Genomic DNA, 16,845 nt, shown 5'->3' with positions numbered 1-16,845 from the left:
TCAGTTTGGTTATGTTAAAATGTATACCCCAGAATTCCCATTCCCTTTATGTTTCTGGTTAGGGTGACACACAAGACATTTTTTCATGAGCACTGGTGGACAGAAGTGAAGCAGCAGCCATTTTGTCTTTTTACACTCAGATGGTCAAGGCAGGTACTTTCATATCTCACACACATTGTTGCTTATATTTGGGCTCATCTCACTGGGGAGGGACAGTAGCCAGGCTTGCAGCTGTTTCATCTTTTCCTGGGTCCTCCTTTAACTCTCTGATTCTTGGGCTAAGTGTGTGTTTAGGTCCATGATAAAAAATGCCAGGTTTTTCAGGACACCAGCAACATGAAGGTTGGAGGCACTAAGAATTCACATGTATTTTAGTGTGTCCTTATGGTTTCTAGCTCATGCTCATGGTTCCAGTTTGTTCTTATTCTCCCTCCCTTTACATTTATCTTCTCTTTTTGATTTCCTGACCTGCAGATTTCTAGCTCCTGCGTCAGACTTAAAAAAAAAAAAAAAAAAAAAAAAAAAAAAAAGCCTCTGGAGATGTTTAACTAACTTCCACAATACTTCAGTCAAATTGTCAAATCCCTGTAACAAGTACTTTTTCTATCTCTATCTGTACCTGTATTTCTTTGTAATTTATCTTAATCTCTTAATAGTTCTGCTTCTCTGATTGAAGCTTGACTAATATAATGATATTTACCATTATCTTGTACCTTCACATATGCTGGTTTTTAAACTCATTAAAGTTAGTGCCAGAACCATAAAGGGTTCCTGTGAAACATGGGGATTACCAGTTGCTGTCTCCAGAAATAAATTCGGATTCACTGAATCTGATGCTAGCTTAAGGATCTACACGTTGTATGTGAATCAGATTCAGGCTGTCCAAGCACCATACTTTGAACAAACACTTATGAATGTTTTGTCATATTTAAGATAAAATATATTTCATTGAAATGAAAGTTTTTCCAAAGTAGAATTTCCTGTCCATTGCTGGTGGTGTTAACACAAGCCAAAAATAGGTGAACCCATTCAATTAGAATTCATTATTCACTTGTATGTTAGGTGCATGTTCCAGGGTGGTAATGAAAGATACCTCGTAGAAAGTTTGACTCAGATAAAAGACTATTCCAGATAGGAGGATATCAAAACTTTAATTTTCAACAGTATTAGAAGGTAGACAATGAAATATTATATCATAGTTTAAAAAAGAGGTAATGGGAATGTTTTTGTTTGTATTTTTTTCATTTCCACAGCTGGATTCTGATGGCACTATTACGATAGAGGAGCAGATTGTCCTTGTGCTGAAAGCTAAAGTACAGTGTGAGCTCAACATCACAGCTCAGCTTCAGGAAGGAGGTAAAGGTGCTAAAAATCATGTCTTCTTGTGTCCTGGCCCCAGTCCTCAAAAAGACCCAAATTCCCCTTTTAAGTAGTAGTTGGGTATTCCTCATCATCACTCATTCCATGTTTCCATGTGAAGGATCATGTAGCAGAACCATGCTCTTTTCATTTCTTTTATAAAAAATTATTTTATTTTTAAATTTTTAAAAATATTTTATTTATTTATTTGATAGAGTTCACAAGTAGGCAGAGAGGCAGGCAGATAGAGAGGAGGAAGCAGGCTCCACGCTGAGCAGGGGCTTGATCCCAGAACTCTGGGATCATGACCTGAGCTGAAGGCAGAGGCTTTAACCCACTGAGCCACCCAGGTGTCCTCTTTTCCTTTCTTTAACCACAAGCTCTTCCTTCCCTATGGACAGAATGACTTGCCTGACTTTAGAGTTTCAGAATAGCAGCTGGGCACATGCACAACAGTCTGTTTCTCAGGCCTCTTTTTGGGATCTCTTTGCTTGCAGACAGCATGCATCCTGGTTTGCCCTCAACCAGGTAGTAAGCTTGGAGAGACAGACTCTGTTCTTGTGTGTCTTGCTTGCAGTTTGGTAGTATATATAAATATTAGAAGAACAAATAAGCGACCCCTTTATATGTACCTAGGCCCTGTTCTCAAAATATTTTTTCTTTTTAGTAAAATGGTTATTTAATTTCCATATGCCTGACTCTCTGTGTAATTTCTCAACTAGTTCCACCTTCAAGTGGGGAACTAGAAAAGCAAAACAATACTACAGGTGAGCTTGTGGTGGCTTTGGTGCTCTTGGGGTTACTCTGCTGTTATAACTGCACAGGAACCTGTGGCTTGTTCTCCTTAGGGCCTGGTGATGACTCATAGTTCTTATTGGGACCATTGAGAAAAACTATTTATTGGAATCTTTGGAGTATTAGGTAAATTATAATGTTTTATATGGGAAAATGCCTTGCCTTGATAGTTGAGTATAATTTAGGAATTTTTTTTTAAAGGGAGGTGCTATTTACTGAGCTTCCCTAAATTCTCAACAATCTGAATGCAGCAGATGTCTCTAAAGCTATGCTGTACTAAAATTCACAAGTCGGAAAACAACAGATGTTGGTGAGAATGTGGAGAAAGGGGAACCCCCTTCACTGTTGGTGGGAACGCAATCTGATACAACCACTCTGGAAAACAGTATGGAGGTGTTAAAAATAGATGTTAAAAATAGAGATACCCTACAGCCCACCAATTGGGCTACTAAGTATTTATCCAAAGGATACAAACATAGTGATCCGAAGGGGCACCTGCAGCCCAGTGTTTCTGGCAACAGTGTCCACAATGGTCAAACTGTGGGAAGAGCCCAAATTTTCATGGACAGATGAACAGATAAAGAAGATGTGTGTATATATTTCTATAATGAAATATTATGCAGCCATCAAAAAGAATGAAATCTTGCTGTTTGCAGTGACATGGATGGAACAAGAAAGTGTTGTACTAAAAGAAATAAGTCAGAGAAAGACAGATACCATATGATTTTGCTTATATGTGGAATTTAAGAAATGAAACAGATGAACATAGGGGAAGGGAAGGAAAAATAAAATAAGATGAAATCTGTGGGAGAGGCAAACCATAAGGGACTCTTAACTCTAGGCAATAAACTGAGGGTTGCTCGAGGGGAGGTCATTGTGGGGATGAGGTAATTGGATGCTGGACATTAGAGAGGGTACTTGATGTAATAAGCACTGAGTGTTATATGCAACTGATGAATCACTAAATTCTACCCCTGAAACTAATAATACAGTATATGTTAGCTAAATCGAGTTTAAATAAAATAAATAAATAAATAAAAGCTATGCCCTGGGGATGTTTGGGTAGCTCCGTTAGTTAAACTCAGGGTTGTGAGATTGAGCTCTGCACTGAATGTGGAGCCTGCTTAAAATTCTCTCTCTTCTTTACCCTCTGCCCCTCCCCCCACCTCTCCCTCTCTTAAAAAGGAAAAAAAAAGCTATGCCCTATAGTGAAATATCTGGTTTGATCTTTCATTCTAATTTCCAAATACTTAATTTAAGAACATTTAAAATTTATAACTTCTTCCTCTTAAATAATATAAGCAATTTGAAATACTTTAATTACTTCCAAATTATATGCTATTGTCATATAATTTTATATTAATAAAGTCATATAGTTTTATCTTAATTATATATTACAATTTTTCTTCAAGATGAAATATGTCTTTTTGTGAACTTGCTTGCAGTGAATGCTCTCAGTGTTTGTCAGAAAAAATGTTTATTTCAGTCTCAATTGTCAAAGATACTTTTTCTGGATGTGTGATTCCTGGTTGAGAATTATTTATTTTTAGCACCTGAATATTATTTCATTTTTACTCTAGCTTCTGTTGTTATTGGTGACAAATCAGTTTTCAGTCTTTGTTGATGATTAGTTTTTTTTCTCTGGCTCCTTTTAAGAGCTTTTCTTTGTATTTGATGTTCTGCAGTTTTATTCTGTATCTAGGTATGGATTCATTTAATTTCTGAGGTCTGAGGATCTATGTCTTTCAGTCATTCATGGGAATGGTTTGCTATTTTGTCTCTGAAACTTTGTTCTCTCCCATTTTCCTAGTCTTTCCATCTGGAACACTGACCCTTTGTGTCTTCATAAAATAAATTAGATGAAATAAATATGGCAAAATATTATCAAGTGTCAATTCCAGGTGCTGTATATATAAAATATTCTTTTATTTATGAAAAAAATTGTAGTAAAAAGAAAATACCATTTTTCATCATGTCTGTGGAAGTGGAGGAAGTATAAATGCAAATACCTAGCTATCAAATGATTCAAGTAGTTAAAAACAAAACCCAAAATATTGTTGATCCTACTTTGACTTCACAAATGTATGGCTACACTGTAGTATGGGTAACAATAGAAGGAAAAGAGACAAAGTTGGAGTTTCCAAATTTTAGACTGTTCTGTGTAAAGATCATGGTTTGACAAGCATCACTAATAAGTAATTTGTTCTGGCATACACAAAAGATGACAAGGAATATAATTAATGGTGTTAATTTATAAAGAGAGATTGGTGAATCACCAGGCAATTAATTAGTTTCTGGGTAACTGGTGAAAGTATTTGCTCACATAGGATGTGAAATGATGATCAAAGAGTAGATGTTAATTAAGATCTCTGTATTAGCTGTGTGAGGCCATGGCTTCCTCAATCCTTTCAACGTTTGTGGATTTTTTTTTTTAAGATTTTATTTTTATTTATTTGAAACAGAGAGAGAGAGAGAGATCACAAGTATGCAGAGAGGCAGAGGCAGGCATAGAGGAGAAAGCAGGCTCCCCGCTGAGCAGAGAGCCCGATGCGGGCCTCGATTCCAGGACCCTGAGATCATGACCTGAGCCAAAGGCAGAGGCTTAACCCACTGAGCCACCCAGGCGCCCCGTTTGTGGATATTTATTATACTTTTTGTCAAAGAGCCACCAGAGAGATGAACACAATCTACAGAAACATTATTTTTGAGGAATGTTGGTTTTCTGAATTTTGGGGAGTGTATGTGTATGTGTGTGGGGTATCTTGTAGGGAACTAGAAAAATTGTCCCCTTTAGAGCATGAGGAAAATATCAGCAGATTTATCTCCATAGTAGTTTAAAACTACATAGTTATAAAATAAATGGTCATTGGGTTTTAAACTTGTACGAAGACCTTATTCCATCATGTTAACTAACTCTTGCCAGAAAGTATCAGGATATTGCAGTATACATTTTATTTATCTATGTATCTGTTTTAGAGAGAGAGAGAGAGAGAATGCAAGTAGTGGGGAGGGACGGAGGAAGAGGGAGAGAGAGATTCCCAGGCTGGCGCTGTGCTCAGTGCAGAGCCCTATGCTGGGCTTGATTTCACAACCCTGAGGTCATGACCTGGGCCAAGATCAAGAGTTGGGTGCCAACTTACTGAGTCAGCCAGGCACCCCTGCAGCATACATTTTAGAGGGATAGCTAGTTTTTGGAACTCAAGAATGTGTGTCCAGGTCCAATTTTGGTAGATTGTACAATAGCTCTCTGGTAAAAGATTGGACAGTACAGGTCATTGAGGATGCATGTCTTGTTAAAGACAAAGTGAATGTCTGTGAAGCCATATGGAATGGTAGCAAGATACAGAAGAATGTCTAGGGTAAAGTTGGTGGAAGAGGTTGATTCATTGCACTCTGTTTGAACAAGAAAGAAAAACAAAACACAGGTAATGGCGGAAAGAAGCTGGTGAAGCCCTGCACCAGAAGCAAGAGCCAGTATAATGGGTTCCTGGGTTGCTTTAATATGTAAAGCACAGTCTTTTATTGTGTGGGCAAAGTGAGGCTATTTCCAAGAAAATGCTCTCTTCTATAAGAACAGTGTGGGTAAGGGAAGGCGTTTCCTTTTTCGTATTGCTTCAGCAATCCCCAAAGCAAATCAGGTTATATGTTTCCATGTGATATGGAGGACAATAAGAAATTAATTTCAGGTTTATGCTGAATTCTTTTCTTTACAGATCAGGGTTTGCATGACTATTCAAAACTGAACAAACAACTCGACATCATGAACATCAGCTAGAACAAAATTACTCAGCTACCGTAGTGTAATTGGTAACTAAAAAATAAGGGAGCTATAATGGTAGCAGAATAAGGGTCCCCAAAGATGTCCATACCCCAATACTTGGTGTTATGCCTGTGTATATGCTATGTTAAATGGTGCAAGGACATTGCAGCTGAGATTATAGTTATGGACCTTAAAGTGGGGAGATTATCCTGGATTATCTGGATGGGTCCAATGTGGTGTGCGTGGTGGATGAATCAGGAGGGGAAAAGGAGAGTGGAAGAGAGACATGATAAGAAGTGTCAGCTTGCCTCGCTGACTTTGAAGATGGAGGAAAGGAGTCATAAACCAAAGAATATAAGTGGTTTCTAGAAGTTGATCACCTTCAAGGAAATGGGGAACTCAGTCCTAGCTGAACTCACTGGACTTATGAATTAAAGAAATAGTGTGATAATAAGTTTGGGTTATTTGAAGCCATTACATTTGTGGTAGTTTGTTATGGTAGCAATAGAAACATGGATACAACACGCATTAAAAGTAATCTCATTTTGGGCGCCTGGGTGGCTCAGTGGATTAAGCCGCTGCCTTTGGCTCAGGTCATGATCTCAGGGTTCTGGGATCAAGTCCCACATCGGGCTCTCTGCTAGGCAGGGAGCCTGCTTCCTCCTCTCTCTCTCTCTCTGCCTGCCTCTCTGCCTACTTGTGATCTCTCTCTCTGTCAAATAAATAAATAAAATTAAAAAAAAAGAAATTTCTTCAATTTATGTGTAAAAAACTAGAATAGCATTTTGAATTCATTAGCTAATTTAAGAAATTTCCACTTTGAAATTCCCTTAAAGTTGAGAGATAGGTATCAAAATATTTAAGAGTGATCTGTTATGCTGTCTGCAATTTACTTTAAAATACCACAGCAAAAATAGTTGAAATAAATATGATAAAAATATAAGCAAGTGTCAATTCTAGGTGAGGGGTATGCGTGTGTGTGTGTGTGTGTGTGTGTACAGATTATATTGCTTTATTTATGAAATAATTTTTGACACAGAGACACCATGATAGCAGGAACCACAAGCAAGGGGAGTGGGAGAGGGAGAAGCAGGTTTCCTGCCAATCAGGGAGCCCAATGCAGGGCTCGATCCCAGGACTCTGGGATCAAGACCTGAGCTGAAGGCAGATGCTTAACAACTGAGCCACACAGGCTCCCCTGAAAAAATTTTTGTAATAAAAATTTTTCTCATGTCTATGAAAGAAAACAGAATGTTCATGCAAATACCTAGTTATAAAATGATTCAAGTAGTTGAAAGCAAAACTCAAAATATTATTCATCCCGGTTCAACTTCACAATGTTTGGTTTCTCTGTGTTATGGTTACATTATAATATCAGTTCAGTTATAGAACTGAAAAGAGACAAAGTTGAAGTTTCCAAATTCTAGATTTTTCTGTGTGAATATCATTGGTATGATGAGTTTTGACCATGGATGTGGCAATGGAGATTATGAGAACTACTTGGGTTCTGGATGCATTTTGTCCGTTCAGTACCTCCCGCTCCAAATCTTTATACTTGATTCTTAAGGAGAGTAGAGCTTGTGAGAATTTTGTTTGAGATGAGAGTTAGGCTCAAACAAATTACTAGAGTAACTGGTGAAAAGAAAAAAAAGAATTATTGGTAAAAAGGCAAACTCAAATCTTGGAGCTTACTGGGAAGCTCAATCTGTTTCACATATCATATTTTTTAATAGCAATTTTAAAAAATCTAGGGTAAAAAATGTAGCTAGAACTGTGATAGAATTTTACTATGGTTGTTCACAATGAATTCCAATGTTTCTTATATATTAATTGCTATAATTCACATAGAGTGGAATCACTAAAATATTTTTAATTTCTGCAAATCAAATGTTTCTATTAATGGATCTTTAATGAGGCAAGGTGGAGAGAGATTAGGACATTTGCATTATATCTACTCCATTCTAGTTTCCATAACTACCAGTTTGTTTTATGTTTTGCTGCAGGTAGAGACCTGAGATTTTGTATTTTGAATTTACTTACTGTCTGGTTCAAATTGCATTTTTGTTTATTTGTTTTTTAATTTTTTTTATTAGAGGGAAATTGTTTCCCAGAATGGGATGGACTCATTTGCTGGCCCAGAGGAACAGTGGGGAAAATACTGGCTGTCCCATGCCCTCCTTATATTTATGACTTCAATCATAAAGGTATTGAATTTTTCTGAAATGATTAATTTGGAATAGAAAGACACTTTTTTTTTTTTCCTAGTGAAAGCCAAGAGCATTGAGCAATCTCGATGTTTTCCTTCATGTCTTTACAGGAGTTGCTTTTAGACACTGTAACCCCAATGGAACGTGGGATTTTATGTACAGTTTAAATAAAACATGGGCTAATTATTCAGACTGCCTTCGCTTTATGCAGCCAGATATCAGCATAGGAAAGGTAATGATAATTTTTGTATTTGTGAACCACACAGGGAAAATGGAATATTTTTATGCATTTCTTGATTGCCAACTATTATATATAAAAACCCCTTTATTCTAGAACATAAATGTTCTAAAAGATAAAAAGCAAGTTTGGAATCTTTTTAGCTATCTGGTTAAGGAATGGTGTAGGACCTGAAACATTCCGGTATTTTCTTTAGGTTAGAGTTATCTGGCTAAGATACATGCATCTATACTTATAAATATGTGTTTGTGTGTATTATGTTATAGTACATTATATTTACATTATATTACATTATGCTATATTGCATTATATTTTACTTCAAAATCAAAATAGGTAGTCAGCAACATGATTTATGATTTCTTTTTTGTTACCTATGAATGGCTACATCTCATTTCACTCTGTATTCCTGAAGAAGATTTGTATTTTAAAGATGTATTTGTCCTTTTGTAAGATTGGCCTGTAGGTGATATTATTAGTATATGAAAGATTAGATTGTAGAATTAAGGAGAAGCAAGTGGCATCCCATAGGTCTTCCAGGTGACACCTTAATTTTACACATGAGTAAACTCAGAACCAGAGATTAGGTATTAGAGAGACTCAGCTCACTGATGACAGGATCTACAGCTGAATCCTGATCTCCAAATACCTGATCAGTGCTATTTGCAATGTAACAATCATATGAAAACGTTGGAAACCCTAGATAGTCAATTTAACTGATACGTGTTGCTTTAAGTCATGCTTAAATTCCTATCACTCAGACCTTGTGAGTAAAATGCATGGTGATATATGCATATGATGTTAGGAGTTAATAAGATTCATGGATGTATAAATGGCTTTTATGGGGATCCTGAGAACAGTCTATCATACATAAACTGTACCAGCATTAGACATTTTTCTTTATGCTTGATTTTTTTTTTTTTTTTTGGCTGGGGGTTGGGAATAGGGAGAATAGTAAGGGAAACAGTGAGTTGAAGATTTCTTTGATTTTGCACTAATAGTCAGGACTTCCTTTTTTAAAAAAAGATTTTTAAAATTTATTTATTTGAAAAAGAGAGAGAGAGCAGGAGCAGAGGGAGGGGCAGAAGGAGGAGCAGATTCTCTGCTGAGCAGGGAATCCCCCCACCCCAAGTGTGGGCCTCAATCCCAGGACTCCAGGATCATGACCTGAGCCAAAGGAGGATGCTTTAGTGACTGAGCCACTCAGGTGCCCAGGAATGAGAGTTTTATAGAAGGAACAATAAATTAAAAAACAAAAAGGTGTGCATTGAGAATAAACATCTTTATTGGAGGGAAATATGACTAAGATTTTTAAAACATCTATTGTCTTCTTCCTAAAATAATTTCCTTATTGTTGGCTTGACAAAATGAGGCGCTTACTTTTATTTATTTATTTACTTATTTATTAGCTTTCATATTTTATTATTTTTCAAAATAACTTAGAGTGTATTGTTTGTTTGAGGAGTTACAGGTCTGTGATTCATCAGTCATATAATACACAGCACTCGTTATAACACACACCCTTCCCAGTGTTCATCAACCAGTTATACCATCCCCCCACCCCTCACCCCTCCAACAACCCTCAGTTTGTTTCCTAGGATTAAGAGTCTCTTATGGTTTGTCTCCCTCTCTGGTTTCATCTTGTTTCATTTTTTCCTCTCTTCCTATATGATCCTCTGCCTTGTTTCTTAAATTCCACAAATCAGTGGGATCATATAATTGTCTTTCTCTGACAGACTTATTTTGCTTAGCATAATACCTTCTAATACCATCTATGTCACCGCAAATGTCAAGGTTTCATTCTTTTTGATGGCTGAGTAATATTCCTCTGTGTGTATATGTGTGTGTGTGTGTGTGTGTGTATGTGTGTGTGTACCACTTCTCCTTTATCCATTCATCTGTCAGTGGACATCTGGGCTCTTCCATAGTTTGGCTATTGTAGACGTTGCTGCTATAAACACTAGGGTACATGTGCCCCTTCAGATCACTACATTTGTATCTTTTGGGTAAATACCTAGTAGTGCAACTGCTAGGTCATAGGTTAGCTCTATTTTCAACTTTTTGAGAAGCCTCCATACTGTTTTCCAGAATGGCTGCACCAGCTTGCATTCCCACCAACAGTGTAGGAGGGCTTAACTTTTCTACACCCTTGTCAACATCTGTCATTTCCTGACTTGTTAATTTTAGTCATTTTGACTGGTGTGGTATCTCATTGTGTTTTTGATTTGTATTTCCCTGATGTCAAGTGATGCTGAGGACCTTTTCATGTGTCTCTTGGCCATTTGGAGGTCTTTGGAGAAATGTCCATTCATGTCTTCTATTTCTTGATTGGATTATTTGTTCTATAGGTGTTGAGTTGGATAAGTTCTTTATAAGAGATAGTTTCTTTTAGTAAAAAGATGGGAAAGAACTCTTCTGATAGGACCTAGGTTTATTAAATTCATTAGAGAATTATATTTAAAACAACAGCTTACTGCAAAAATTACCATATAATCCATCTCACATTTAAAGGTTAAATGAACTTCTGGAAAACAATTTAACAATGTGTATTAAAATAACTTCAAAGCAGTCATATCTTTTGATCTTATAAAGTTTCTTCTAAGAGTCAAGTATAAGAATTTGGAGTGTGGGGAATTGAGTGGACAGAATGTTCATTGAACTATTAATTTTTGTAGTGAATATTCTAAAGAATTTAAGTTTCCAGTGAAGAACCTTCCAGAGAAGTTTAAATAAACTCACATAAATGTTTTTTGTAAAGAGTTTGTGGCCCTAGAAATTTCCTTTGTTATACAGTTAACAGAAAAAAAAAATAAGGTAATAAAGTTGTATATAAATTGGGAATGTAGATGCTCAAAACAACAGAAAATGCTGCATAGGGATAGAATAAAAAGAAATACATGAAGTGTTTCTTTTTGGCTGGTAGGAATTTGGGAGGTTCCTCCCTCTTTTGTGTTTCACACATTATCCAAATATATTCTTTTTTTCCTTCCTTCCTTCCTTCCTAAGTAGTCCTCCACACCCAGCATGGAGCCCAACGTGGGGCTTGAACTCATGACCCTGAGATCAAGACCTGAGCTGAAACCAACAGACTGACGCTTAACTGAGCTACCCAGACATTCCCAAATATTTTCTATAAAATGTTTTGTATTTTATTGACTGATAATAATATGTAGTAAACCTTTTTTTAAAAAGGAACAAAAGGCAAAATCTTTTGCTTTCAATTAGGATGCTGGAAGTTGTGACAGTAGGAACAGATTAAGTAAGATGCAAAGTCAGTAATTTGTAATAATTCATCAGTGAGCTGAGGATGCCAAGAAGTCTAAATGATCCCACTTCTAGAAGGGGGCAGGCCCTTCCTATAAGAGAAGAGACCCATGACTGCTATCTATCCCTGGGTCTGTAGCAGAAGAGGAACAACCAGGTCATAGAAAGAGATGGAAAGAAAAGAGCCAGGCTCTTAAAACAACAGTTGTTTTTTTTTTTTTTTTTTTGTTTTGTTTTTGTTTTTTTTTTTTAAAGATTTATTTATCTTAGAGGGAGAGAGAGAGAAAACAAGTGAGCTTGGGGCAGGTGCAGAAGGAGAGAAAGAATCCTGAAACAGACTGCTGAGCCAGACTCGGTGAAGGACTTGGACCTGGACATAGGTCTTGACCCCAAGACCTGGGATCATGACTTCAGCTGAAACCAACAGTCTGCCACTTAACCAACTGCCACCTAAGTGCCCCTTAAATCAACTTTTAATAGATAAGCATTGGCATATAGGCTTAGAATCTCAAGAAGTGAGCCCATTCACAGTGCGCTATCACCCACCAGCCAGTTTTTACCCATGGGAGTGGAGGCCATGTGCCAAAGGCTGGGGACAGCACAGGTAGGGTAAGAGAAATTCTGGGAGAGTTGCGAAGTACTCAGAGTGAAATGCAGCAGTTAGCCAAAGGCATGGGACAAAAGATACATGGAGCATCACTGCTACAGACTGCACACCAGGGAAGGTCAGGAGAGCAAAGTAAAATCCCTAGCAACTCAAAAATCTGACGATGGTTCAAAGAGCATCAAAAGTTCTATGGCTTGGAAAATGTCAGGTGAACTAAAATCCATAAAATGGCCGCTAGAGGCTGCTAGCGCTAAGATCTCGAGGTCCGCTGAAGGAGTCTTGATTCTGGGCTCAAAACCTAAATAAACCAGGATAGAAGGATCACAAAAAACATAAAACAAAAACTACAACAAAGCTCAACTTAGTTAACAACAGAGTAATCCAGCTTCCCTACTCAAGAAGCGGGATAGAGGAAGAGGCCTGCCTTTTCAGGCAGTAGACATCAAATACTTCAGTATCTATCATTCTTTTACTTACAGGGCCCAGAGTGTGATACAAAATTACAAGGCAGGGCCCCAAAATCTGGAGTAAAAATAAGAGCAGAGAAAACCAGATGATCCAGATGTTAGAATTTTCAGATAAATACTTAATAATAACTATTTTAAATATTTTAGATGATTTGGTGAGAAGGTATGTAAAATAGATGGGAAAAATCAAAGAAATAGAAACTTCAAAAAAACCCAAAACAAAACCAAAATGGAAATTCTAAAAATTGAAATATTCAATCCAAAAATGAAGAATTCACTTGATTTTCTCAACAGCATACTGGATACAGCATGATAAAAGAGTAATGCCTTTTAAGAAAAGTCAATAGAAATTTTCCTACAGAAGCATCAGGAGAAAAAAATAAATTAAAACTGGAAGCATCTGAAACTTGTGAGACAACATATAATTGTCTAACAATGTGAAATTAGAGGTAACTAGAGAGAATTGGACAAAATAAATATTTGAGGAGACAATGGCCAAGAATTTTCTAAATGGGTGAAATAAATTAACCCATATATTTCAGAAATTTAGCAAATGCAAGGCAGGATAAAATAAAATCATACTGAGATACATCATAGTTAAACTGCTATAAATCACAGTAAAAAGAAAACTTAAAGGCAGAGTATAAGGGCACATTGGGAACGGTAATAAAAAAGATACCTAAAAGAGGCTGGAATATAATGGGATGACATCCTTAAGGTGATAATATGCAAAAAGATAAAGGTAAAATAATGAGACTTTTCAGACAGAAAATATATGAGAGGATTCATCTTCATCATACCTTCAGTCTAGGAAATACTCAAGAAAGTTCTCTAAGTCAAAGAGAAATATGCCAGACGAGAACAGAGATTGGTAGGAAGGAATGAAGAGGACCAGAATGGGTATATGTACATAGATATATGGATAAAAGTGACAGACTACAACAGTAAACAAAACTATATTCTTATCCTTATTTATTACTGTACTTATATCTTTCTTTATATCTATATAATTCATTTAAAAGTCTACTGACTGCTTAAAGCAATCATAATAGTCTCACAAAGGTTTATAAATTACATAGGCAAAATTTATTTTGTATGTGCTGCCAAAGCAAGCACTATGTAGACAAAATCTAAAAGGGCAAAGGCTAGGGAGCAAAACTGAGTATACATTTTTATACGTTTTAGGTCATTTGTGAAATAGTTCAATATTACTTAAATGGAGGCTCTGATAAGTTCAGGGTGCGTAATTGCTAAAAAATAACACAAGCGAAATATTAAGAAATACTTGATTGACAACACCTCCCAAATAGAAGGTAAGGAAGTAGGTACAGAGGAATAAAGATAGGGCATCTAGAATGCCAGTACCAATGTGTTATTTTTAAGCCTGACCATAGCAATGATTGTGCTCAGTGTAAATGAACTTACCAATCACTTAAGGTAGAATGGGTAATAAATGTATGACTTAGGTATATAATGTCTGTAAGAAATGTACTCTATAAAAATACAGATAAATGTGAAGGTAACAGATGTGTCGAAATTAAAAGGGTGGATGAGTTAATGCAGTGCATGCCCTCAGCATCAAAAAGGTTGGTATTGCTAAGTGGACTTCAAGGCAGAGTATTACTGAGGTGGAAGGCCATGTCAGAATGGTTAAAGAATCCATTTACCAGCAAGAAGTAATGATCCTAAATATGCACGCTTTTAGGGACTTCATATTGCATAAAGCAAAAATTGTCAAAGCAAAGAGACATGATCAGGTCCCACCATGTTGCAATTTATGAAAATACCATTCTCTCAGTAATTGGTAAAACAATTAGACAAAAACACCCATAGGATATCTTTCACACAATTTGATGAAAATGCCATTTATAGAATACAATCACCAAACACAACAAAATTCACATTCTTTGAAATTACACATCAAAATTTCTTTAAGATTGGACATATGCTGGACTATAAAGAAGTGTCAATAAATCTCAAGATTGGGGCACCTGGGTGGCTCGGTGGGTTAAAGCCTCTGCTTTCGGCTCAGGTCATGATCCCAGGGTCCTGGGATCAAGCCCCGCATCGGGCTCTCAGCTCCGCAGGGAGCCTGCTTCCTTCTCTCTCTCTGCCTGCCTGTCTGCCTACTTGTGATCTCTATCTGTCAAATAAATAAATAAAATCTTTAAAAAAAATAAAAATACGTGGACAATTTACAAATTGTTGGAAAATATGTGTGTGACCCAAGGCAAAAGTTTGAACTGAATACTTATGAAAGCTGAATATATCAAAAAAGTGGGAGAAACTACAAAAGCAGACTTTAGAAGATTTATAGCTTATTATTTGTTTAATTATATTATAGCTCAATTATAGGCTTAATTATAGCTTAATTAGGAAAGAAGAAAGGTAAGCATTCAGTAATCAAAGTCTCCACATTAAGCTGTACAATGTAATACCTAGAACAACCACTAAAAGTGTTTGAAAAGGAACATCAGAATAGAATTCTGCAAAATGTTCAAGTAACCCACAGGGTGGCAGGAAAAATAAAACAGAGAAATGAAAAATAGAATAACAGAAAATAAAAATATAAGGTGATGGACTTAGCCTTAACATAGCAATATTATATTTAAAAATGATCTAATTATGCCAGTAAACAGAGATTGAAAGAATCTATTAAAAAATATGACCCAAATATATGCTGTCTACAAAGTTTGAAACATTTTATATATACTGATATACCTAGGTTACATACATACAATGCAATAATATTCAGCATTATAAAGGAACAAACTTGACCTATACAACAGCTTGAATGGATCTTGAGGTCATTATTGTGAGTGAAAAAAGCCAATCTCAAAAGATTACATACTGGAGGATTCCATTTCTATAACATTTATGAAATGACAAAATTACAGAGGTAGAAAACAGATTAATGGTTGCTAGGTGTCAGGGAAGCTGGGGAAGAGGGGTCTATGGGTGACTTTAAAGGACAGCACAAGGCAGGTCTTCAAGGCCTTCAAGTGTACAATGGTGAAGGGAGAATGTTTTGAGACTTGTGGGTTATATGAAGAAATCTGAACTTTACCCTAAAAGTGATGAGGAGCCATTGAAGGATTTTAAGCAGAAGAGTGACATGAAAGGTCACTGGTGAGGTGGAGTGTGAGTTGGTGGGAAGCATGATAGGAAGCCCATTTGGAAGAGGCTGTTAGAGTAACTCAGGACAGGAAGATGGTGGCCTGGCCAAGGGCAATAGCTTGAGGACTGGATAAAAATGGGACATCTTGAGGTATAGTAATTAAGGCAGTACAATTTTAAGACGTCATCTATTTTTGACATTCACCAATATTGTTGCATGAATCAATGGTCCATTCCTTTGTAATTTTTAAAAATAATTATAAATTCACAAGAACTGGAAAAGATAGTAAAAAAAAGTCCCATTTATCCTTCACCTGATATTCTCCAATGGTTACATCCTAACATAATTATACTAAAATATCGGAGGGAGAAATCTGACATGGTGCCATTTGTGTGTTATAGTTCTGTCATTTTATCACATATGTAAACTTTTGTGACTGGCGTTACATTTGAGATACAGAACTATTGCGCAGTATATTGACAGAAAGAGTATATACTATGTATATGTTCTCTAATTCTAAGAAGGCTAAGAATAGTCAAAAAGTACACAGAGTACATGAACGGTTGATGCCAATTTGTGTTGACAGAAATTGGAACAGTAGTTACCTGGAAGTGAATGGTGGATAGTTTTTTGGCTGCAGACGTGGCTTATCAAAGCCCATCAAAGTGCTAACTTAACATCTGTACATTTTATTTCATGTAAATTACAGCTCAGTAAAAAGCTTAAGGAAAACTAGAAATAATATTCCAAAAATGAAAGTTTTTTTTACTAGTTTCCTCTTAGAATAGCCCTATAACACATGTTTTGTTCACTTCAGCTATCATTTTAGATATATAATTCCAAATAACTAAAATGGACAGCACAAAAATTCACTAAGTAAATATTGCAACATTTGATTTGACCTCACTAAAGCAAGAAATGCCACATGTTATTATTATTACATCTTTAACTCTCATTTGAGCGGTGCCTAGTTGACTCATTTGGTTAAGCCTCTGCCTTCAACTCAAGGTTATGATCTCAGGGTCCTGGAGTG

The 16,845-nt window shown here is 36.3% G+C and overlaps 1 protein-coding gene across 2 annotated transcripts in view; it reads left to right on the top strand.

Moving 5' to 3' along the window:
* PTH2R (parathyroid hormone 2 receptor) overlaps nucleotides 1-16,845 on the top strand; it is an 86,033-nt gene that overhangs the window by 26,476 nt on the left and 42,712 nt on the right. Inside the window, exons 2-4 of one of the 2 annotated variants that reach the window (XM_059168991.1) lie at nucleotides 1,254-1,356; nucleotides 8,008-8,118; nucleotides 8,232-8,353. In XM_059168991.1, the coding sequence (XP_059024974.1) occupies nucleotides 1,254-1,356; nucleotides 8,008-8,118; nucleotides 8,232-8,353 (336 nt within the window). Of the gene's footprint in view, nucleotides 1-1,253; nucleotides 1,357-8,007; nucleotides 8,119-8,231; nucleotides 8,354-16,845 lie in introns of those variants that run through there. The other variant, XM_059168992.1, reaches the window with a different exon arrangement.

The sequence above is a fragment of the Mustela lutreola genome, chromosome 3, assembly GCF_030435805.1.
Source record: "Mustela lutreola isolate mMusLut2 chromosome 3, mMusLut2.pri, whole genome shotgun sequence".
Lineage (NCBI taxonomy): Eukaryota > Metazoa > Chordata > Mammalia > Carnivora > Mustelidae > Mustela > Mustela lutreola.
Note: the sequence above shows the minus strand (reverse complement) of the source record. Positions and strands in the feature narration are given on the sequence as shown.